Below are 25561 nucleotides of genomic sequence, written 5' to 3'. Positions count from 1 at the left end.
GTATAAACCTCTTTTACTCTGAAAAGTTTGAATCCTCTAAAAGATTTACCCAAATTTCCAGTACAATGAAGTGGTACCACCCACTAGCTGTGTGTTTCCAAGAAGCTCAACCTCTCTGAACCTATTTCCTCAATAGAACACAATGACACTTTCTTGTTAAATTTTATTTTATCAACTAAAAATAATATATTGGGGCTGGGGATATAGCTCAGTTGGTAGAGTGCTTGCCTTGCATGCACAAGGCCCTGGGTTCAATCCCCAGTACCACAAAAAATAGATAGAAAGATAGATAGATAGATAGATAGATAAGTAAATAAATAAAATATACAAAGAGTGCTTGGCTCTTTGGCATTGCCATACAGCAACTCCTGAGTGAGGTCAATAATGGAGTCTGGAAGGATGGAGGTCAATTCATTACATATTCCAATGAAAACGTGTTAATAAAAGACAGGTGTGGTGGCCCACTCCCATAATTGCAACTACTCAAGAGGCTGAAGCAACCAGGCACAGTGGCACACATCTGTAATCCCAGTGGTTCCAGAGGTTGAGGCAGGAGGATTGCGAGTTCAAAGCCATCCTCAGCCATGGCGAGGTGCTAAAGCAACTCAGTGAGACCCTGTCTCTAAATAAAATACAAAATAGGGCTGGGGATGTGGCTCAGTGGTTGAGTGCCCTTGGGTTCAATTCTCAGTATAAAAATAAATAAATAAATAAATAAATAAATAAATAAGCTGAAGCAGGAGGGCACAAGTCGGAGAAGAGCCTGGACAACTTAGTAAGAAACTGCCTCAAAATTTATTTTGAGGTGTAGCTCAGTGGTAGAACATCCCTGGGTTCAATCTCTAGTACCCCTTCTTCCCCAAAAGGAGGGTTTAATAACTTTTTAGAAAGTGCTTGGCATATTGTAGGCATTTAAAAATATGAGTTGTTATTATCTCGCCGGGAGTCATTCTCAGCAGTGACTCTTGGAGCTCAGTCCTTTCTGTACCTGCTCCTCTCTTTAATCTAATATGTGGCTTATTTTTGTGATTTTTTTTGCATTACTGAAGCAGCAGGTCCTTTCTTTCTGAGACCAAGGATTCTTGTTGAGGTCTGAGCATGTGTCTGCTGATCACTGTCTTTCACAGTTAGCTGTTGGCAGTGCCAGGGCAGGAATCTCGGCTACTTAGCCACGGACATGGGGCCCCTTCTTCAGGATACCATATGGCTTCTGAGAGCAGCACTTGATTTTCCTGTAATTGGACTTCTTGTAGAAGGTAATTCACAATAGCATTAGCAGTAACCAATTCTTATAATCGTCAGGATAATCTTTGTCTGTTTTGGGGCAGATGTTTTCTTGCTCCTTGGATAGCTGTGAATATATGAACGTCTCATCAGTAATGTGGGCACTGCCCAAATGGAAATCAGCACAGAAACCTAACAAAATTACAACAGATTACTGCACTGGCTGCCAGCACATTCAATGCCAGACAGCCTGCTTTTGTTTTTGTTTTCACAGTGGAATAGGTTGCAATTTAGAATACGTCTTTGGGGACTGCGAATGAAAATATAGGTTCACACTCAATCAGCAAGCTGTAACCAAATCAGAAGGCACATAATGGCATATTTGGAAGAATGAACACCAACCTAGAAAACTAAAGATCCCCTTCCCTCTTTTTACCTTCACCTTCACCTTCATAATTCAAAGCAAATTTAATACAACTTCATCTTACCCCTGTTATCATGCTATATGTCATGAGGAACGCCAAAGAAGTAAGCGATAGTTTCTGCCCTTTCAGGAAAAATGTGAGCAGTAGGATCGTAATGCCCATGGAATGAATAATTCACCGGGATGGAATCAAATAAGCTGCAAGTCTCTATTCTTGTATGCTTCTATCTATTCTGAGGTCTAAAGGATAAAAGTGACAGAACATTTAAGTTAGATATATTTCCCCCAATACAAAAGTAAACCTTTAGTCCTAACTCTTCTTGCTACTTCTACACATGGTTTTCCCCAGTACCTCTTTGGCCTCTATTATCTACATTTTATAAATTCTCTTAAGAATCCCTGATTTTAAGGGGAGGGGAGGGGGGATAGTAGAGGATAGGAAAGGCAGCAGAATACAACAGACACTAGTATGGCAACATGTAAATCAATGGATGTGTAACTGATATGATTCTGCAATCTGTATACGGGGTAAAAATGGGAGTTCATAACCCACTTGAATCAAAGTGTGAAATATGATATATCAAGAACTATGTAATGTTTTGAACAACCAACAATAAAAAATTAGAAAAAAGAATCCCTGATTTTGTGATAGACCTAAATCATAATCCCATGAAATTAAAACAATAAGATGAGAAACCGTTGTTAGTACCACTGGATACCACAGCAGCTGTCCAATCTCTCGAGCTTTATGCTGCCAAAAGCTACCAGAACTGAGTGTGATCATGCCCACCCTCCACCCTGAAGAAATTGTTAGATTCTTTTTAGAGGGTTAATACTATTGTTGTCCAAACAGCTATTCACTATTTTCTCTATTGTGTTCAATGTACTTTTTTTGGATACACTTTAAAATTGTTTAGAAAAATAAAAATCAGTCCTCTGTTTCCTTAGTCTATTTTCTATTGCTATAACGGAATACCTGAGACCAAATAATTTAAAAAGGAAAGACATTTATTTGGTGTCCAGTTCTGGAGGCTGGGAAGTCCAAGGGCGTGGTGTCATCATCTGCCCAGCATCTTAGTCAGGGTCTTCTTGCTTCATGGTAATGTGGCAGAGGGCATCACATGGCAGGACAGAGCAAGCATGCCAAAGAGCTTGTTTTTATAACAAAGTCACTTCCTTGATGCCCATTAATGCACAAACCATCTCCCAGTCACTTCCAAAATGTCCCACCTCCAAATACTCTTAACATGGATTTTTAATGTATAAATTCCAGCCCTAGACCCTGGGAATCATGAGTTCTTTATGATTTAGATCAGTTTTGTGTTCTCTACTTATTTTAACCAAACAACATGTCCAGATTTAGCAGATCAACTTTTATTTCAACACCATGGAGTTTAGAAAGAGCTTTAGAAGGCAATAAAAAGACAAATCTCTCAAGAAGCCTGGGGCAAGGTCCTTTACTTCCATTTTTCCATCAGTCACCAGGGCACAATTTCCAGCCATACAGAATCTCCATGCCATCCCTTCAATGCTTCCCATTCACAGTATGGTTGAGCAATGAGGTGACCAGTCTATAACAGGATGAGAGGTAGGCAAATTAAGTGATCTTCAAAGTCTCTTTGAGCTAAAATTTAGTCATCATGACCATGAGATACTCCAGTATTTCTCTATATATTCTTCACATTTGATTTTTAAAATGTCATTTTTTACATATATTAGTTTTAGTATATGTTCTGGATTAAATTTGGTCTAAAAATAGTTTTGACTCTAAATTTATATGCTACTTTATGTAATAAAATGAAATAATAAATATTTAAAAATGCTAATCAGTTTTAAAACTTCATGCCCCATGAAAATCAAAATGTTGTAACTCACCTGGTATGCCATATGCACAGTGATTAAAGTGAGATTGCTAACAAATCTAAATGCATTATTAGATGTCAAATACTGTTGCTTTCTGTTGAAATGCAACTTTAATATACGTAGAGTTTAAACTTCACCATTAACACTATTTGTTCTGGAATGAACCTCCCTATGAGAATCACTAGTCTTGGAATCTAACCAAGGAAGTTTAGCTACTGCATTGCTAACAAGAGACTCTTGGTGAGGTGATTTTCCAAGTAGTCCTAATAGTGCTAGGACCCACCTCTTTTCCTGTAGGCAATCATATATTTATACCAAATCACTATACTTCATATCCAATCAAAAGGATGCAGGGAAGTGTCCGGGTCAACTGATGCCATCTTGACTGACATCAAGTACCTTTTCCTTTTTTTGCAATTTCCAGCTCAACGGTATCTTAGAGTACATTGTGTCTCGAAGTCCACAAACTTGAAGCTAAGCCTTTCCTGCTATAAATTCAACCTGTTTCCTCATTAATATAAACAAAATGCTCAATTATAACTCTCCTCCTTCATAATCCCTTCATGGAGTCTGAGGCTTTGGTCTTCCTATTTCTTTCTACCTTTGGAAAAGGACATTTCAAAAGTTCCACCATTTTAATGGTTTATCTGGTATCTACACCAAACTTAAAAACTGAGCAGAGATTCCTCAGAATTGCATGAGTGTTCTATGTGCCAGGCACTGATGACAATATTGTGTTTTACATATATAATTCCTTCATTTATTCCTTAGTAGTTGTGTTGTCCTCATTTTACAGATTGCCGGAGAAAACTGAATCCAGGAAAGCAGAATTTGTGCTCATAATAACCTCTACTCTGCGCCTCTGGTTCCTGTGTTGAGATTGCTTGGGCGCTCATTTATTCAGTACTGATGACACACATGTACCTAATGGCCTTCAGAACATTCTTTTGGTAAGTATCCTTACCGCAAGTCAAAAAGAAGGCTTGTGACATACTTAAGTAATCTGAGCAAGAAATATTGTAAATATGCCTGACCCATTAGATTCTCCTTCCAGACCACTCCCTCTGTTTTGTGTTTTTTGTGAGGTTTTTCTTTTTCTTCTTTTTTTTTTGAATACTTTCCATATTTATCTCCTTTTTTTTTCCATGTTGAATACCTCGAATTTCACTTTATCTACCAGATTTGTGTGTGCAGCATTTAAAAATGAACTATACTAGAGGCTATATAGAAAACTATAGAAAATTTTAGACTAGACTTGGAAGTTGAAAAGTAAAGTAACAATTGATACAATTCCAGATATAAAAATAGCATATTCTTCTGAATCTTTCATAAGATTAAAAGAGTTCCTTAGGAACAATTTTTGGCATGTCACATTCACCTTAACTGCTACCTGATATAAATGAATATTTTCAGATAATTAGGACAAAGGTAATAACTTCAAAGTAATAGAGATCAAAAAAAAAAAAAACTGAAACCATAGTTTGAGGCTAACATTATAATTTCAACAAATCTAAATTTAATGCTTCATCTACCAAGGAACATCCTTGATACTGGAACTGGGATAGTTCACATCAGTGACCTCTTTGTGTCACTGGTGAGCTTTTCTTGACTCCTTTCTGCCCCCTCTCTCTCCAACAGGTTTCCACTCAACTGCTACTAATATTCTTGCAAAGATCCCTAGAGAATGCTTTTTATCAAAATTAATCTGTTCCCAAGATAAGTAGTATTCTGTGTGAAAAGAAAGTTTCTGGTTAATTTATGTTGCTTAGAAAACCAAAACAGATAAAGGCATCTCCTTTAAAAATCACTACCAGACTGTAATATAATCAGGAACTGGGCAAATTCAACAATAGAAGGAAGTCAAATAGGCTGACCTTTCCCAAGTTGTTTTAAAACTGACATGTGAGTGGAAGTTACTGGTATGGTTTTGTTGTAGCCTCTGTTTTCCTAAGGAATTTGGAATCTGAACAGGGAAACAGCCTTTTCTTTAAACTTAGAGGAGAACAAGAAAGAATACACTCATCCTTCTAGGGAGATGAACGTTATTCTGGCTGGGATGCTTCTCCCCGAAAGACATAAATACAATCACCAACAAGAGGTATTATTTCTCTCTTATCATTAAACTACACTGTCCTCAATACTGGTAAAGCTTGAGGGAGTAATGGTGTGAAAGTAGCATTAGAAATCACTGAGTTCATATATGGCCTCATTTTTCAAGTTTAGTCTAAAAACTGTAGTATTTCAAACATGACTGAAAGTATTTACTTTTGCATCATCATATCTGTCTATAGAAACTGGGATTTCTGGGTTTTCTGATATGATACTAACACACTGTGTGCTGTGTATTGTTTGTCTTTTCATTGAAATATATTAACAAATTACATAAAGTAAGAATAGTTATTAAGCCATGTGTTTTTATTTCAGTTTATAAAATATGGTCTCTGGAATCATGCCTTAGTGTTGTAAGAAGACATACCCAATTTTTGTTTGAAAAGTCAAAAAGGATTGTCCCAAATAAAATGGTGTCCGTATATTTTTGACAACCAATATTAGAAACAGAATCCATATCTTCATTGAGGATTGTTCCATGTTTGAAATCTTCAACTTCAGACCAATCATCACATTATTTTCTACTCATTTAGCTTTACCACCTTTACTCCCATTACCATTGTTTGAGTCCTCATGGGCACTACTTCTTTTCCATTGTCTGCCTCCCTTTCCTCCAGACTCTTGTACAGGACCGAAAGGCCCAGGGCTTTATCAGCTATCAAATCAGTGTCTTTCCATATTCTTTTTCCCTTTTCCCATATCTGTGCTCTCCATCTTCAGTCCCATTCACTATCTGTTTCCTCTACCTGAGTAAGTAGAGAAAAATCTCATTGCTGTGTTGATGATATTGTTGTGAACTCATAGTTATTCTACTTGTTCTTACTTCTCCTACTCACTTCCTATGGAAATGCTGCTAGCTCTTTTCACTACCTTCAAGTCCTCCTCTTTCTCAAAAACTCATATTCATGGGATGGACTTACCTCCCCTTTCACATAAAAGTAGAAGCCATCAGTGTTGACTCCTGTCAGTTTCTTCTTACTGCAACTTACCAATATGTGAAGATCATCTGTTGCTCTTCAAGACCCACCCTGAATCATTCTCTCCCAGTTCAGGTAGTCAATCCTCTAGTCTGAGCTCCAATCATGTTAATGTAGTCACTATCAAAATAATAGATTTTTCAGGGATAGATTTCAAATTTCCTGCTCTCTTCCAAGTATATTTTAATTTTTAGCTTAGGAAATAGAGCCTATCATGCTTGTCATTATAATTTTTAGAGTTCAACATTTTAAAATAGGACAATTTGAATAGTCATGCTGTTCAAAATCAACAGATATAAGGAGAAATCATTGAACATTCTCCCATACTTGTACCTAGCTACCCAGTTTCCTATGTATTTGCTAAGGTATTTTTGGCATGTGTAAGTAATTAGGCATATTCTCCTTTATCCACACTTCTTTGAGGTTTTTTTTGTTTTGTTTTGTTTTGTTTTTTTGGTACTGGGGATTGAACCCATTGGTGCTCAACCACTGAGCCACGTCCCCAACCCATTTTTAAATTATTTATTTATTAATTATTATTATTTTTTTAAGACAGTGTCTGGCTAAGTTGCTTTGGGCTTCGCTAGGTGGCTGAATTGTTGTAGGAAATTTCTGACTTACACTCTGCCAATAAAAAAGTCATTGTTCTTCCATATTCTGGATTTGAACTCGAAATTCTCCTGCTTCCATCTGCTGGGATTATAGGCATGTGCCCCCATGTCTGGCACAATCTTTGTATATATAGATATTGTCATATTATACATATTGTTATACAACCATCACTTAACAATAGATACTAGGAATTTTTACCAATCAGTACATAAAATATTACCTGTTTTTATATTATAGATGCATAGACTGGTAGATTTAAAGACAGTCCGATTCTTTGTCACTTCTCTAATCAAGATCAGTCCTTCTCCAGTTTCTTCCCTTTGTATTTGGGCTAGCTTTATAACCTATTTTGCTCAATACAATGAGGTAGTAGTATATAACTCATAACTTCTACCTGTGTAACTTCTGAGATTGGTCCTTGAGAGTTATAGCTTTATACCTGGGGAACACTCTCTCTGGGAAGTTAGCTACAGTGCTGGAAGAAGCCCAAACCATGAACAGAGGCCACATGGAGGACAGCTAATGCTAATATACAGTCAACAATTTTAGCTGACATTCCAGCCAACAGCTAGCCCCAAATGCCAGCCATGTCAGTGAGCCATCTTGGACATTTCTAGCCTGGTTGAGATGACAATAATCCTAGCCAATGTTATGCAGAATGGAACTTCCCAAAGAAGCCCAGTCACCCATGAAATTGAGAGGGAAAATAAAATAATCATTGTTTTAACTTACTATGTTTGGGGATGGTTTACTAGCCCTAGATAATCAAAATTTATGGTAATCCCCTCATGTGAATGTACCCTAATCTACTTAATCCAACCTCTATTGATGGTCATTCAAGTTGTTTCTACTCTTTTTCTATTAAAGCAATGCTACTATTAATAATAAAGTGCATGTCATTTGGCATGTGTAAGTATAGGATGAGTTCCTAAAAGTAGATTTTCTGGATATAAGAGAATGAGCATTTATATTTTTGTCACAATATTGTTGTAGGGGATTTCTGACTTACACTCTACCAATAAAAAAGTGATTGTTCTCCCACATCCTCACTAACATTGTGTGTTCCCAGAGGTTTTGATTTTTGCTAATATCATAAATAGAAAATGACATACTTTTAATTTTTACATATATATATATATATATATATATATATATATATATATATATAAATCTTAGCACATTTTGATGTGCTTGAGAGCCATTGTATTTTGACTGAACAGCCATGTCCTTTACCCAGATGATATTGGGATGTTAGTATTATTAATTTATAAAAACTCTTTTGAAAATTTAAACTTTTATTTATGAGTTGAAATTTTTCCTCCAGTTTGTATTTTCTTTTTACTTTATTTGAAATCATGTTAATTTTTTACTTTTATGAAGTTATTAGTGGAGTCTTTCCTACTCTGATAGTTAGAAATTGTGCCTCGGATTCTTCTAGTACTTTTTCAAATTTTAATTATTTTTAACATTTAAATCTCTGGGACATGGATCTATACTATTTTTCCCCAGGTAGTTTTCTGTTATACTTTGTTTTCTATTTGCAAGACTTGCCTGTTTCCTATATGTTCCTCAAGCAGAAAACTTGACTTTTTTTCCTTGGCTGTATCCTGAAAACCTAGCAAAATAGCTCACATCTAAAAGACTTTCGATAAGTTGATGTTTTGTTATTGAATGTTTAAATTATGTTTCACATCTGACTTGTTTTCATGTTTACAAAGGGCATTGATAACCTTATAGAAGAAACATCAGTCCTGCACCAAGTTTCACAAAGAAATCCTCTTTTTCTGGGAGGAATTGTTGAGAAAAAGCAAGGAAGCTACATTTTGAATACGCATATTTGAAATTCTAGAATTTAAGGCTTAGCAATGTAGGAATAATTTTGAGTTCTCCTTGCTTCTATACTTACTGTCATGTATGAATTCTTTTTCTTCTGATGCTAATTAACTTAATGTTCTAAGTGGCAGACACTTATTTACGACCCTGCACACATACACCTCTATTAGAGGTCTGGAATGTGGACGGGTGAGTAGGTACATTGACCTGGCTTGACCTCTATCACACTAATTAATTTTAATTGCTTTTCACCCTTGTTACATGATCCCCTAACTCCATGGAAATAGCATGATATTGTGAAGAGCCTGACTTAAAATTAAATACCTGATATGATCCTTTCAAAATCAGATGTGCAATATGATTTAAACATTAAAAACCAAACATTTAAGATGCACAAAATAAAGGAATTGTGTTGTTTAGATTGCTTGTTTTTAATGCTATGCTTATTCTTCCAAGGAATGTCACTCCCTTACACTCTGTTCCTTGACATACACTTCCCGCTCCTATAAATCACCTTCAAATTTACCTGATGATCAAGATTCTTTACACCTGGTCTCTCCTATAACTATAGTATCCCAAGTGACTAACATTTTAGTGGATCTTTGTAATCTCTCTGATAGATATACACACATGTACACTCAGAAGATTCTATCTTCCTTCTTCTTGTTTGTGTTAGTCAGAGTAGACATTTTAGGAATGACAGTCCACCAAGACCCTGGAGAAACAAGGGTCACTGATACTACTTGAGATGACCCTCACTAGTGGTTAAGGGGAATCCAAAGGGATGTGGTGAAGAAGTGCTTTCTTTCCAAGTAGTAACTACTTCCATTTAATACTAATAATGATTACAAATTTAATTTCCTTTTAATGAACCAAGTACCCCTCTTCTATGTGTGAACTGTACTTATACACTGTCTTGTCCTTGTGTTTCTCCAAAAGACCACAGAAAAAACATCCTCCTGAAAGGTTTACATGCTATACTTTACTAACTTAACATTTTTTAAATTTCATTCTGTGCTACATTCACACATTTCAGATGGTGACTGAACAGATAATAAGAGATATATTTTCACCATGGTGTGATGACATTTCTTCAATATGCTATCCAACATATCCAGGTTATATTTATGCAGAAAATACAAAACTGTGTATGGGAAGTGATCTCTAGTATAAAGTTTGCTAAGATATAAATGTCTATTCATAGAGTTACACCTTCCCCAACTTTTAAAAGATGGAATTCTTATAAGGTAAAGAACAGAGATTTCCAATAAGATAAGACTGTAGAAATATAACATCACTAGAACCCAATATATCCATCTCAGATGGTTTAGCTGAAGTGATTACATCTCAATAATGATTTGGGAATCTTGATAATAATTTAGATGACTAAAGTATACCATTACTGATATACTATTCTATGATAAATGTACAATGGTATTTACCTTATAATTTTGATCACATCCATTTGTATCCAAAATGCACATATTTGTACTATATCAAAGCATAGCAACTTCAGGTTATTTAAAGAATATTGCTTGATAAAGAGCTATGAAGACAGAGGAGTCAATGGAAATTCTTATATCATTTCCACCTCCTCTCCCTATTAATTCTTGTGGTATGCAGGAATTGTTTGTTCATGTCCCCACATTGAAGTCTTCCCCCGCCCTCAGGAATACAGGGTATTCGACACATCTTTTAGTGCTTTAAAGATGGTCAGAAAACTTCCTTAATGTTTTCTAATCAAGAGGAAGTGTCAGTGCCCTTCTTTCCTGGAATCTGTGTGAGAGCTATGACTGTTTTAATCAATAAAGCACAGCAGACCTGAAGCTGTGCCAGTTTCTGGGGCCCACACTGCAAAATATTGGCAGCTTCTACTCCCTGCCTCTTGGAACCCTCTTTTTTGGAACTCCAGCTCTAGGTGAAGTCAGCTGCCATGGAAGAAATCTATCCTGAGACCACTATATACAAAGTATATCTGCTAGATCTCTGCTGTTCCAGCCATCCCCTCCCAGCTACCATGATCAGCCAGCAAGAAACCATTTTGGAACTTCTCATCCCAAAAAATACCCCTTGCAGAAGAATGAAGACCCCAGACATGTGGGCCACCCCAGGTATTCTATCAACTCCAGCTGTGGCTAAGGTCATGGTATCTGAGATAAGCTCTCCCTGACATGCCTGTTCTGATTCCTGACCCACAGAATCATGACCTTTGTGGATATGGTCATTATCTTGATTTTGGTAATAGTGTATAGGTGTGTACATTTGTGTGCTTATCAAACATTCTATTTTAGTATTGCAGTTTATTGTGTGTCACTTACACATCAATAAGGCTGCTAATTTTTTTTAATGAAAATGATCTTTGTTTTAGAGCACAGGTGGTTTATAAAATGACAACAGATAATCTAAACATTCCCCTCTTTATTTTTTCCTGATAATTGTTTCTTAAATGTTATTGAAGAATAAACTTGCTATATGAAACTTTACAAGGTATGTTAAATACTACTTTTATAATATTCAACTGATTTCATCACTTCTATATAATCCATACTATAAAGACAATTGAATGAGTTGGCCTATTAAAATTGACATTATAAATTTATCATTGATAATATTGGAATTATTTTTAACTTGAGTGATTTTCCCACCAAAACAAATTTTGAGCATGGACATATTCACCCTCATGTTCCTAGATCCAAGTTCATTCCCTAGAACATAATAGATATTCCATAGTGTTTGCTAAAAAACAATGAAGTTATAGCCTATATGCCACAATGAATCTCACTGTTAGGGTACTGGGGATTGAATTCAGGGTATAATTATAATGCAACAATAAAAAATTAATTAAAAGCAAATGAAGTATGAAATAAAATATCAATTAGAAATCTGGTTTTGGGGGCTGGGGATGTGGCTCAAGTGGTAGCGCGCTCGCCTGGCATGCGTGCGGCCCGGGTTTGATCCTCAGCACCACATACAAAGAAAGATGTTGTGTCCGCCAAAAACTAAAAAAAAAGATAAAATATTAAAAAATTCTCTCTCTCTCTCTCTCTCTCTCTCTCTCTTAAAAAAAAAAATCTGGTTTTTGGTTTAAAATTGTTTTTTGCTTTCCCCCCCTTGGCAGTACTGGGGATTGAATCCAGCGAGACTCTATTCCTGAGCTATAACTAACCCTTTTTTATTTTGAGACAAGATCTCACCGAATTACCCAAGCTGTCCTTGAACTTGTGATCTTCCTAACTAACCCTCCCTTGTCACTGGGATTACAGATGAAACATAACAGGCTTTGTTTTAGTATCTTTATCTAGAACATATTAATTAAAATGTATTGCAAATTATTTCAAGTATCTGTCTAAGGTAGATTCAAGTTTTAGTTCAATGTTCAACCAAAAATGCACATTATAGCAGCTATGGAATGAGTAATAATAGCAAACATTCACTGAATAATTCCCAGATACCAGAACTAGACCTAGCATCTTTCTAGTGACCTCAGTAACAGGTACTACTTGGGTACCTATTTACTAGAAGTATTGGGTACTCTTTTTTGGAAGGGGTACTGGGGATTGAATTCAGGCAACCACTGAGCCACATCACAGCCCTATTTTGTATTTTATTTAGAGACAGGGTCTCACTGAGTTGCTTAGCACCTCACTTTCGCTGACACTGGCTTTGACTTTGTGATTCTCCTGTCTCAGCCTCCCAAGCTACTGGGAATACATGCATGGGCCAGGGTGCCTGGCTTGGGTACTCTTTTTGTATCCAATTTTAAAGGCAATAGAGCTGAGGCTCAAGTGGATAGAGTAAAATATCTAATATTACAAAAGTTTGCATATGACAGAGCCAAGTCCCTTTGATTCCAGCACTTGAATATCTAATCTACTATTTCATTCTCATACCCTTTTTGGGAGAAAAAACATTACAAATACAAGGCTTAGGAATGAGACCTGCAGAGGGACAAAAAAAGAAAAAAAAAGTTTATTTTGCCAATTTTCTTCTTTATTGTAGATCAGATGTCCATAATGGTTACTATTGCAATTCTGTTATAAAAGATTAATCAGTGGTTAAAACAAAAACAAACAAACAAAAATTAAAAACATTCACACAAAGAATTTTAGAGAATCAACTTTTGGTTATAAATGTAACCAAATCTAAAATTTCATTCAACTACTGTCCTTTGTAATTTAAAAGTTATTCAGAAAATATGTTAATATTTTCCAAAGAGTTAATGCAGCCAGTGGGAAAAATCATAAAGTTGAAAATAGAGAAAATTTTTATTTTTAAAAATTCAAACATTAATAATGGAAAGCAAACATGCCTATTAACTCCCAATTTGTATAGATAACTTACAAATATACTTTGGGTAACAAAATTAGAGTTCAGGACAATAAGAGGTAGGAAGCTGGACCTGGTTGTGGCACACACCTATAATTCCAGTCACTCAGGAGGCTGAGTGAAGCAGGAGAATTACAATTTCAAGACCAATCTTAGTAATTTACAGACCCTGTCTAAAAATTGAAAAGGACTGGTAATGTAGCTCAGTGGTAGACGGTATGATTCCTGATCCACCCCCTCCATCCCCACCTTCCAAAAAAATAGGGACGAAGCATGCTTTTTGAAAAATTGATTCTATTAACAGTTTTCTTGATCTGAACAAAAAAAAATCATTTCTAGACCATATGAAATATTTTTAGAGCATTATAGTATTTGGGTTCTTTTTGACAAAATAATACATACAAGGAATTTGATTTAAGTCCCCATTCCCCCTCCCTTTTTCTTTCCTTCTCCTGCTCTCTTTTCTTCTCTCAGTCTTTCTTTCACTCCTTTAATTATTTTTGATTGTTATGTACTGATATATGTTATATTTATGTGTACATATATACAGGTGAAATTCTTTTAGGTACATTTATAGTATGTAACAAGCCATTGTTTGTTTCAAGACTACATGAAAAATTTAAATTTACAAGCTATCCACCAAAAACGTTTTAAAAACTAGCGTTATTATCCGAATTTTAAAAATTTCCAACTTCCTGGTAGTAACTTATGTTTATAAAACATCAGGTAGCATAAGAGAAAAGGACAGATATTCACTGTACTAGTTCAGTCCAATTAATGAACTAGATAATGCCTCAGAGACTAGATGAAAATGACACTGCTTGGATAATTGATTTTTCCAGTTAATAATTAATATTTTATATGACCTGACCAAGTCCATAAACTCCTTTTTCTTTATAATCTCGCCAGTTGCCCTCAATTCCTTTCAAATGCTATTTTATTTATTTATTTAAAGTTATTGATGGATCTTTATTTTATTTATTTGTAGATGGTGCTGAGAATCGAACCCATTGCCTCATGCATGCCAGGCAAGTGCGCTACCACTGAGCCACAACCCCAGCCCTCAAATGCTATTTTAGACTATTGTTCATCTGATACTTGCAAACTTACTAAAAACGCTAAAATAAGTTGCTATAGTTGGTAATTTACTTAGAAGGAAATGTTATCCTATGAGCACTTAAATTCAACCTTCTTAAAATGTCTTTATACAAAAATGACAGTTAATTTTGCCATATAAGACTCTGGGCTCTATAACGAGTATCTTCCTTGAATCTTTTTTTTTTAATTTTTTTTTAGTACAATTATTTTAAACATCGCCAATTTCTGTGACACTTACTTGATGATAGAAATTTTAATATTTTGATAGGTTAATTGGTATTGTTTGTTGACCAGCATGTTCTATTTAGAGTGCTGCTTTGCTATGTGCTAACACATAAGTCTTTGGTGGCAAGTGGTTGCTGGGTTTCCTCATGCCTATACATTCCAGACATTGTTCTCAGTACATGGAGTAAGATGTTATACTAATATATTTTGATGATATTTAACTATCATTATACTACAGTGTAGAGGTAGATTAATTTCATTAAAGTTGTCTGTAATGGAAGATATCTAGGCATAAAATCCCAACCAAAATTTATAGAGATGTACCAACACTTATATGTGATCCTCCCAACACAAATAACAAAATCTGAGGATGCTGAAATTCCTAACATAAAATGGAATAGTATTTGCATGTAACCTACATATATACTCCTATATATATTAAATCATCTATAAGTTACTTATAATGCCTAATACAGGATAGATCCTATGTAAATAGTTATTATACTGTATTGTTTAGGGAATGACAGCAAGAAAAAAGTCCATACATATTCCATACAGAAATAATTTTTTTCTGAGTATTTTAAATCTACAATTCGTTGAATCTGCAGATGCAGAACCTTTGAATACAAATGATCTATGGTTCTTAGTTGGCAGGTCAGTGATTCAAAACTTGCAGAATTAAAAACCTTAAACCTTTCAGTTTCGTCCATCATCTACATCTTTCTATGCCAGTTTCCAAGATCATCAATATAATCTTTGGGAATTGCTAAGAAAACAAATAATGAAAAATACCAGTTTCAAAAACAAAGTTAAGCCAGTAAAATAAGAAAGAAATTGTCTTTGGAGTCAAATTTGAAGACTCCTTGCAATTAAGTCTTATTCTTAACATCCTTGATTTTTTTGCCTCCTGCTAAATTGTCTTCAAAAGTCAACAAAGAATCTCTGAACAATAACTTTACATTCTACATATCCTTCCAAACAATTCCTGAAGCAGTATCTTTGTTTAGTTTCCACATGGGCAGTTTGGGGTGGTTGCATTTCCTTTTTGGAGCACTGAGCTGGAGGAAGGACATGTGAGGAAGAGGAGGGAAAGACTTATAGTCAAGAAAGTGTCATAACCTATTTAAAAAGTGTCAGTCACTGACCACAGAGAAAGCAAAATACTGAAAGAATGTGTAATGCTAAAGGTCTTGCCCCTCACTTAAATATGTTTTCCACACATTATTACATCATTACTAAGCATAATATAAACTCAAGGCAAACACTAATTCAGCTGTCTTGACATTATCTTTAAACTGAATCCTTCAGATTTAAATAGTTAACTATGAAAAATGATTTTACTTCTTTTTCCTCCTTGTATTTCTAAGGATATACCATACCACTCAGTTCTGTATTTTTCATTTAAAGCTCCAAGGAAACAAGATGATTATATAGAACACTCATATTTTGATAGAAGATGGTTGTTATGTTTGTGATGTGGAGTTAGAACCTTTAATTACACCCAATTATATAAAGTGTTACACGTTTTATTTTTGAACATTAAAATTCAAATCCCAACAAATGAGAATAAAAGGTGTTTTGTTCACATTTCCATTACAAGTTTATAAAGTATTGTACTTTTTTCCCCCCTAGGATGAAACACAATTTATATACCGCAATTGAGTTTTCCCCGAGAGCTTTCTTGAAAACTTTACTCATAAATTCAAACTACTCAAATCGTAGTTGATGCTTCCAAGATTCAAAATATTCTTAGAAAATCTTAAAAGAAATCTTTACTATGAGCTGGGATTATAACTCAGTGGTAGAGCACTTGCCTAGCACATGTGAGGTACCGAGTTTGATCCTCAGTACCACATAAAAATAAAATAAAGGTATTGTGTCCATCTACAACTAAAAAAAATATTAAAAGAAAAAACATATTTACTACATAGAAAGTTTTTTTTTTTTTCAAATGATGTCAAATCTTCATCTGTGAAGGAAAGGTCTGACTTCTAGAAAATCATTATCTCTATGTATTAGGCAGATCAAACTAGGAATGATTATGATTTCGTTTCCATGAAAGTCGTAATTATAAACAATAAAATGTATTTCCATGTGTGTCTTAGAAACAGGGATTTCAAAGTGCCTCTTTGGTTGAATATATTCTAGACAAAAAAATTATCTCAATTTCACCTTGTCCTACGTTTAACTTAAAAAAAAATACAAATATGTAGCCATGACGTTTGTTTCTTATATGTAATTCATTTGTAATTGCTATATTACTAGAAAAAAAACAGAATCCCTTTAGTTTTGGTCAACTACAATCCTATTTAATACTTTTTTAAACATCAAAAACACAAAGAAAACCTTAACACAAATTTATTGAAATTCACACCTAGCCTTTTAAAGTATTTATTTCCATTTTCAGAATGGCATTCTTGGGCATAATTTAAAGGAGTGCTCAAATTATAATCTCAACAGGGACTGGGAGAGTTATGATGAAAAGCATTTTAAAATTCTGTTTGCTACACCTTGCTTTAAATACTTTCATATACCTGGGAAATGGAAAGGGAAAAAAAATGCTCAGTGTTCCCAGTGAATGATTAAAGGGAAGGCAGAGGCTAATAGTCTATTACTTAACTGATTTTTAAAGTTAAAACTTGGACTATATTAAATTACACTACCTTTCCACTTGCTATTCAAGAATCTATCTAAATTAGGAGTTCGAAGAGCACCTTACCCTAAATCCTTAAGCTAAATTGCAAAGTTCTATTGTTTGTTTCTAATTCATATGATGAAAAAACATACATGAATTGCAGCATTTGTCAGTTATCAAGTTCTATAACTAAAATTGACCTATGGGCAAATAAATCATCTTCAATGTATAATAATTTTATATTCAAGTACAATATCAAAACATATCCTCTAAATCCTATCAGCTGAATAATAGTAAACCTTTTAATACCTAAAGTTTTAAACTTTTCTCTAAAAACTTATGTTTGAAAATAAGCTTTGTAAAAAATCCTATTTTAGCAGGCTTGATAATATCAACTGGTAAAACTTTATTTTACAAGCAATAGGAATTGGACCAAATGATTATTATAATCCAGAGGAAGTATTTTATAACCACAGCAAATGCCATTATACATACTGCCAATACAGATTTAATAGACAATACTGAACTGTACAAGAATTATTTATTTTTCCTTAATCTCAAAGCTATTTTTAGTAGTACAAAAAAGCCATTATTAACATTTTTCCATTAGAAAACAACATGATGTACAAAACTTTGGATGAAAAGATATGTCAAATTTCATTTAATAACTTGGAGGAAAATCCATCACTCCCTCAATACCACCCAAAGTGTATAGGCAGTGATTAAAATCAAAATAATGCATCTTAATAAATCCCAGCGGTTAAAAGAACAAAACTAGCAATTTATAATAGTTTTCTACACAGTATTTTTCACAACTCACTTTGGGAGTTTTTTTTTTTTTTTTAACTGAGCCCTACTACATGCCAGGCACTGTACTTGGCCAACTAGGTATTTGCAAAAATGTTAGTTAAGGTGGGAAAGACCCATAAATCAGTCCTTTGGTTACCAGATTTGATTTTTAACTTACAAACATCCTCCAAGATCAAGAAATTCTAAAAATACACACCCTTCCAAATGTTACTTGACTTTATTAGTAGGGAGGGTGTTTAGTACAGAGAAGTCATGAACCATTATTTTTGACCCATTATTCCAATTAAAAGAGCATATCAAAAAGCTAATTTGTTAATTTTCCTAGTAAGATTTTGGCATTCAGGTGTTACAATTGCAGTTCACTGGTTTTTCATGAACCCTACCATTGCAAGTTGCTCAAAAACAGCAAAACAGCTGCGCATGAACAATTATGCATTTTAAAAAGCAATGGTATTTGATAAATATTAAAATTAAATTCGATATAGCATCCAGTGAACAAAAATATCCAGTTATGGAGTGCTAAAGAGCAGAGAGGTAAACTAGGAAGGATTAATACATAAGAGTATTTATCATTTCTTTTGAATAATAAGCTGCTAATATACTTTCATTAAAATAAAAAATGGTTGCAACTATGCTAAAGGCCCATAAACTGACAAGGTTGTCCATCTGACACCATAACTTCATTACATAAGTCTGTTTTCTTAAGGTATAACATAATCTAAGCAATAATTTGGAAATTAGCCAACTGCTAAGCAATTACAATGGCAGGTAATACACCATCAACTTTTAAAACACATTTGGCCACTTTTCATGACCCATCTGTGGTTCAGATTCAATAGACTCTCACTCATTTTATAAAATTTAAGTTTCTGGACCTGTATGACAAGAAAATTATTTTATGAAATATTCTCATAAGACATTTAATAGTCTTAGGGTCACACCACTTTTGTTCTAAGTGACTTAATCTGACATGCTATATAGCTACAATAAAAAGTTATGTTCAATTTTTAAATGAAAACTAAATGCAGATAAGTGGTAACAGATTGAACATGGAATGTTATAAGATCTTCCTATATATGTAATCAGACACTGCTGATTATGGATTTCAGAGCTTGAAAAACTTCAGATTAAAAATCACAACCAAATTTACTCTTGATAGCATGCAAGATCTTTTTAAAAATTAACCTAAGACCTAGAAGTCTCAGTATTATCAGAACATAAAGAAACACAACAAATTTGTACATTTTATTCACATTTATTTTTCGCTTTTAGTGTGCTCACAGAAAATTAGAACACCTTAAGCAGGAGTTTAATAGCAATTTTTGTAAGCAAAGTTACATTCCATCTCTAAGTCAAATTGGTCAAAGCTTCTCCAGTATTTACAAAACATGATAGACAAGATGCTACACAAAACCATTGCATCTGAAGTTTTTTTTTTTTTCCTTTATTCTCAAAGACAACTGGAAAAGAAAGCATTGTCTGCTGTAATCAAAACCATACCACAGTATAAACAGTAACCATTCCACTTATCACAGCTTGGTTGAGTTTAAAATTTGTGATTAAAAGGTCCAAGATGACTGCAGTTTTACAAAAATGGGCAGGGTGAAAAGTTGCAAACTTCATGTGCTTCTGGATATCAAGATTTGTTTTTATACAATAGTCACAGTTAAAAACACCCTGCTGGTAATACATAATTACACTTTATTAAGGTCATAAACCAGCAATAAACAATAAAGCCTATACAACTTGTAGTTCTACTTAATCACTGACTGGTACAGCTAACATGAGATAAGTGAAAAGTTCCTATGGTTTAAATGAACTCCTAAGACTATGATCTTTTTTTAAAATCTGGGTATTGGTGTTTTTTTTTTTTTTTTCTTTCCTTCTTACTCAAGACTTGTAGTGTTGTAAACCTGCCTCACAAAATACATCGTAATAACTTTTCTTTAAAAAAAAAAAAAAAAAAAAGACTAAGCCTCTACACCATCATTTCTAGTGGCACATTATCTTGGCAATGTTATGCACCACTTCATTTTCTTTATTGTGGCCCCTAATCACTTCATTTGATATCCCTTTTTGACCCACCCATCTCCTTCATATATGGGCATGTCCATAGGTTGACAAAGAAAGTTTACATTTTTGAATAAAGATGCAAAGTATGCAAAAAACATTAATACTGATGCAAAAAAAAAAAAAAAAAAAAAAAAAAGAAAAAAAAAACAAGGCAGAGGAAGGTGTTTTAAGCTCTCCTCGACCAGTTGGAATGGTGGTAACAGAATGATTTGAGATGGGATCTGTGGGGAAAGGGGGAAAAAAAATTACTGCTAAAAAAAGTCAAAAAAAAAAAAAAAAGGAAGACGAAAAGAAAAAGAAAAGAAAAAACATCTTTAAAATCAATCCCTGGTTGTAGACAAGTTCTCCAAAACCAGTACCTGGCACCACTCCAACAAACAAACGGGGGAGAAAAGTTCTTCGATTATCTCATAACCTCTGGCCCTTTTACTCTGCCGCCTCTGTTGGGGGCGCTTCTGGACTGCACTCGGGCTGCGCCTCCTGTGATGGGGCTGCGCAGGCAGAAGAGGCGCAGGCGGCCGCGGGCTCCTCTGCGGAGGCCACCTCCTGCTCAGGGGGCGCGCCAGACCCCGCGGCGGAGGGCGCCTCACAGGCGGCGGCGCTGGCCCCGGCCTCCTCCACCTTCTCTGCGGCCTTGGGCTCCTCTGCGGTCTTGGGCTCCTCGCAGGCGGCTGGCTTCTCTGGCGCGACGGCGGCCTCCTCGGGCTTGGCCTCCTGCGGGTCGCCACCTGCCGCCCCCTCCTCGCCCGCGGCTGCCTCCTCACTTGGCGCCACCGCCTGCTCCCCGGGGGCCGCCCCCGCCTCAGCGGCGGCAGCGGCGCCCCCGGCGGCCTCGTCCTTGCCGCCCTCCGCGGTGGCACTGGCAGCGCCCTCGGCCTCACCGCCCTCTCCCGCCTCCTTCTTGTTCTTCTTGAAGGAGAAGCCACTCAGCTTGAAAGACTTCTTGAAGGAAAAGCGCTTCTTTTTTTTTTTCGGGGTCTCGTTGCTGGGCGAGGGTGTGGCCCCGTCCTCGGCCTTGGGCGAAGACGTCGAGGAGGCGGCCGATGCAGCCTCCCCCTCGGCGGCCGTGGGCGAGCCTGGCTCCGCGACCTCGCCTTCGGCGGCGGCCTCCTTCTCCACAGGGCCAGCCCCGGGCTCGGGGGCGGCGGCGGCGGCGGGCTCATCTTTCTCGGCCGAGGCAGGGGACGCAGCCCCGCTCCCGGCGGCCGCGGGCTCCTCCTTGTCGGCGGCGGGAGCGCTGCCATTGGCCTGCAGCTCCTCCTTGGCGCCCGGCTCGGCGGCCGCGGGCGAAGCGTCCCCGTTTACTTTCACGTGGCCATTCTCCTGCGGGGCAGAGAAAGTGGGAGCGTCACAGATGCGGCCCGGGCAAACCGCTGTTCCTTCCCCCACCCCAGGGGCCAGAGAGACCAGATTCCCTAAGGCATCTCAGGGTCCAGAATCCCTCGGTCCCGCAGTTGTGGGGAGGAAGGGTTGGGGCCCAGCCAAGAGCCCCCTGGATGAACAAATGGGGCAGCGACGTTTGGGAAGCCCAAAAGGCACAGCAAGAGCCTCCACATCCAGTAGATGTCCTAAGGACCGAACCCGAAATGTGGAAGGCAATGGATAAGTCTTCCAGCCCTTGCCTCACGGGCTTTGGAAAAGGAGCCAGTAATACTGGATACAGCAAATGCCCTTTGAAAGAAGGCACACAGCCCTAGCTGGTGGTCTGTGCCTAGGTCACACATCCGCTTTTCTCCCTAAACCCTAGAGGCCTCGTCAAAACACTGAGAATGCCCCGGGGGATCACAGCACTCCAGCCAGGAGCGCCCGCTCTGCGCACTTAAGGCACTGCATGCGCCCTTGGCCTTGAGACCCGCAGAGGGCGCTGCGCTTCCATCTCGCAGAGCTGGGCGCAGGCGAGCGAAGAGGGGCGGGGCCGCTTGGCCACCCCGCCCTGCCCAGCCGGGCCCTGCCCGCAGGCCAAGGCGCCCCCGAGCTGGGATCTTGCTACCCGAAGAGTCCGCAAACAAAGCTCAGGTGGCTTCCCAGCCTCTCGGTCGGGTTCAAACCCACAAGGATGGGGAAAACCCATTATTTCTGAGGTCTCGCTTGTGCTTCCAAAACCACCTTCGCCCCTGATTCGGCAAAGCCGGGGCAGTTCATTTTGCATTTTTAACGGGTTTTGAAGCAACTGGCAGAGTCTGTCTTACCCCAGTAGATTAGCCCAGGCGAAGCAACACGGTCTCCGCTCTAGGAAAAGAGGCGTGGTGGGTGCCCAGTGTTTGTGAAGCAGCCACCCATGGCCGACCTCTAGCGCCCACCCAACTGTGGCTAGCTGCTTGGGTTCGGGCAGCGCTGGGGCGGCCCCTCGCTGGTGGCCGAAGCGCCACGCACACGAACAACCCTAACCGAAACGCAAAAACCATCTGGAGAGCTTCTCAAAAGATCCGCCGAAGGTTCCCACCCCAGGGATTGCCTTTAGAAGTCAAATGGGTGTGTAATTCCACAGACAGCTACAAATAAGATTCAGACAGTGGGAAAGCCCTACCGAAATATACCGAAAGCCTTCTGTCCAGTTCAGCCAGCCACCTTTCCTAGAACCCAGGGCACACCGCTCGACATACAATAAGACAGCCCTTGCCTTTTTGCCTTTTCCCAACGCCATCCCCATTTACGTTTACCCCCTTCTCCCTCCCTCTCTCTCTCTCTCTCTCTCTCTCTCTCTCTCTCTCTCTCACACACACACACACACACACACACACACACCACCAGTTCAGATATCTCGAAGGCGACCCAGTCTCAACAACAAACACGAAGGCTACCCAAAAACCATTGTGCCCCCAAATACAAATGCACCCTGGCTTAAGGGGGAACATCTAGCTAGTCACGTTCTGCCATTCTCCAAACCACGCCATTTTAGACGATTTATCACTCTTTTTCTCCCGTCTACTCAAGAATGCGCCAGGATTCTCCGGAACCACTTCTTTGGGGTAGGGGGTGGAGGTACCCCTCCATGAAAAATTGACAATTTAGGCTATCCTTTTCCATTCAACTTTCAGACTAGAATCCGGCCACGCTCTTCTTCACCGAATGCGCCCCTGGCGCGAACAGAAGGAAGGGAAGCTTCGAGACTAGAGAAAGACACCAAAGAAATGACCAGAACTACAGGTAGAATTTACCTGCCCATTCGCTTTGGAAGGCGAGGAGGCCACAGCCGCCTCCCCGGGCCTCTCCGCGGCGGCTTCTCCCTTCGCTGCGGTCTTGGAGAACTGGGCACCCATGCTGGCTTCTTCAACAAAGAAACTCAACAGATCCAAGAGGGGAAACAAAGAGCCTTGGGTTGGTGTAACGACGGGGCGAGCAGCAACAGCGGCGGCAGCAGCGGCAACGGCAGTGGCAGCACACACACCGGAGGGAGGGGGTGGGGTGGTGAGGACAGAACAGAACCGATTAAATACACTCCGATAAAAAAATTTTAGTCGAAGAGATCAAAAAGCAGCAGCGCAGGAGGGAGGGAAAAAGGTGGAAAAGTCGAGCACACAAAAAAAGGAGCCCAAGTGTAGTTTTTTTTTTTTAAAGAAGTAATAAAAAAAAAATCCCAGATTTGTAGCCGCACTGTAGACAAGAGGAAAATGGAGAAATCTCCCTGGTTGCTAATAAGATGCGGGGTCCAACGCCCAAGTGCACAGATGAATGGGCTCGCGGGCGCTGACGCGGCCCCCGCGCGCGCCGGCCAATCCGCGCGCCGCACACAAAGCAGGGGGCGGGGCCTGTGCGCCCAGCGAACAATGGAGCCGCGCTTTGCAAACGGTTTGAAAATCAGCTTCAGACAGAGAATTAATGTCCTCCAAATAAATAAATCAATTAAAAAATACATGCCTCTTGCCTCCCTCTGCTTGAAAATAATAATGCATCCCTTGATTGGCTTGCTTTGTTTGGAATTAATTAACGCGGGAGGGGGGTACTTGTGGATGGAGGCGGAGAAAGCGTTAACTTGACTCGCACTGACTCTTGTCGGTCTATATCCGTGTCTGTCTCTCTCCACTTGCTCCCCTCCCCCATCTTTCCCGTGTGTTTATGTATATGTATGTGTGTGAGAGTGTTAAAGACAATGGGTAGCGTTTGTGTGTTTGCAGCATGTTTTCCTTCTCCGCGTTCCATATGGGTTTCACAGATAGCGCTCAGGGTTTGTTTTTTTTAACAGCAGCAATTGTTAAATCGTCCCACATTGAAAGGTATTTAAACCACGGCTATCGAATTTCACCAAACGAAATCGCGAGTTGGAATTAGGTCTGTAGGCCAGATGTGGAAAATGCAAAAGCAGCAAAGAGCCGAAGCCACACACTCCCTTCCCTCTCCCACGTTGGCATGAAATAAAATATTTTGAGATTGGCCTTCGGAGCTCATCAAATTCGTCTCTCTGCCTATTCCCAATTCGTGATGGCTTTTCACCATATAAATTAAGGGACATTTACAGAAGATCGAAAATGCTTGTATTATGATCATTGTATGAAATGATACAATTAATTTTCCTCTGTGATGAGACACAGACTCTAGTAGACGAATCTATATTCACAGTTGGGATGCTGTTACTCGTGTCAATATGGGTCGTTTTCAGCCTACTGCCAACATCAGAGGGACTCTCCTTTTTGAACGCGTGTGTGTGTGTGTGTGTGTGTGTACACGATAGCGAGTGTGCTCCTGAAAGGAATGGAGGCAGGCAGCAGCTATGAAATTCTAAACAACCGGATTACAATTCTAAGAAGAAATTGCCTGTATGTTGAGAGACCCTAAGAAAAACCTTTGGACGCTTCAAGTCTAACTTGAGAGAAAGGAAAAGCTTCATAATGGTACGAACAGGATACCTCCCTTGGCCTCTACACTCACCCGGTGCCACCAAAGTACCAGAGGCTATTAGTGTGTAAAAGACAAGGCATTGATTTAACGTATCTGGGCGATGGAGGTGGGGCTCTATGATACAGCCTAATACGTATTCCTCTACCACCCACATTTTTACTCGGGAAAAAGCCAAACCATCTATTCTCGTTTACATTTAGTGATCCTGTAATGTGAATCATCTTTCCCTTATGGAAGTGAGAAGCAGTCGAGGGAATGGTTCATTTCTCTGGATGCTGGCTCTGAATTCTCAAACAGCTTTATTTTCTGCTCATTGTAGGGAAATAGGTCACACTCTGAGTGAAAAGGACAGTTGGTTCAAGCCAATAAGTCTTTGTTCAAGTGTTGCTTTAAAAAAAATAACCAAACTGAACATCGTTAGGTGAAGCTTCATTTTCTCACTGTCCAGTTCCTTTAGGTGTATTATTCAATCACGAAGTCGTATTCCAAAGAACAGATGTAGAGACGTTTCCGTAG

At 38.2% G+C, this 25561-nt stretch overlaps 1 protein-coding gene, 1 long non-coding RNA gene and 1 other non-coding gene across 3 annotated transcripts in view; 2 read left to right on the top strand and 1 right to left on the bottom strand.

The window, feature by feature from the left end:
- LOC124083325 (uncharacterized) overlaps nt 1-16488 on the top strand; it is a 33822-nt gene extending 17334 nt beyond the window's left edge. The window contains exons 2-4 of the long non-coding RNA XR_006848696.2: nt 4308-4461; nt 10955-11153; nt 14357-16488. This is a non-coding gene — a long non-coding RNA (uncharacterized LOC124083325). The remainder of the gene's footprint in view (nt 1-4307; nt 4462-10954; nt 11154-14356) is intronic.
- On the top strand, nt 197-270 carry Trnaa-ugc (transfer RNA alanine (anticodon UGC)). The gene has a single exon. It is a non-coding gene; the product is annotated as a tRNA-Ala (tRNA).
- Nucleotides 16489-17712: 1224 nt separating the features above from the next.
- On the bottom strand, nt 17713-23889 carry Marcks (myristoylated alanine rich protein kinase C substrate). The gene is made up of 2 exons (XM_046429930.2): nt 23368-23889; nt 17713-21532 (listed from the first exon to the last, which is right to left on the bottom strand). Exons 1-2 carry the CDS (start codon nt 23467-23469, stop codon nt 20636-20638), a joined length of 999 nt encoding a protein of 332 aa, XP_046285886.1. The 5' UTR covers nt 23470-23889; the 3' UTR covers nt 17713-20635.
- Between the last annotated feature and the right edge of the window lie 1672 nt (nt 23890-25561).

Source organism: Marmota monax, unplaced genomic scaffold (assembly GCF_021218885.2).
Source record: "Marmota monax isolate L192 unplaced genomic scaffold, Marmota_monax_Labrador192_F-V1.1 WCK01_AAM20220418_F8-fsc00276, whole genome shotgun sequence".
NCBI classification, from domain to species: Eukaryota; Metazoa; Chordata; class Mammalia; order Rodentia; family Sciuridae; genus Marmota; species Marmota monax.
This window is presented reverse-complemented; position numbering and strand designations above follow the sequence as displayed.

Bases quoted from the DNA above. Each gene is read 5' to 3' on its own strand.
- Marcks (XM_046429930.2), bottom strand. From the start codon at position 23,469: ATGGGTGCCCAGTTCTCCAAGACCGCAGCGAAGGGAGAAGCCGCCGCG. The intron at 21,533-23,367 runs GTAAATTCTACC...TCTGCCCCGCAG, and splicing joins CTTCCAAAGCGAATGGGCAG to GAGAATGGCCACGTGAAAGT.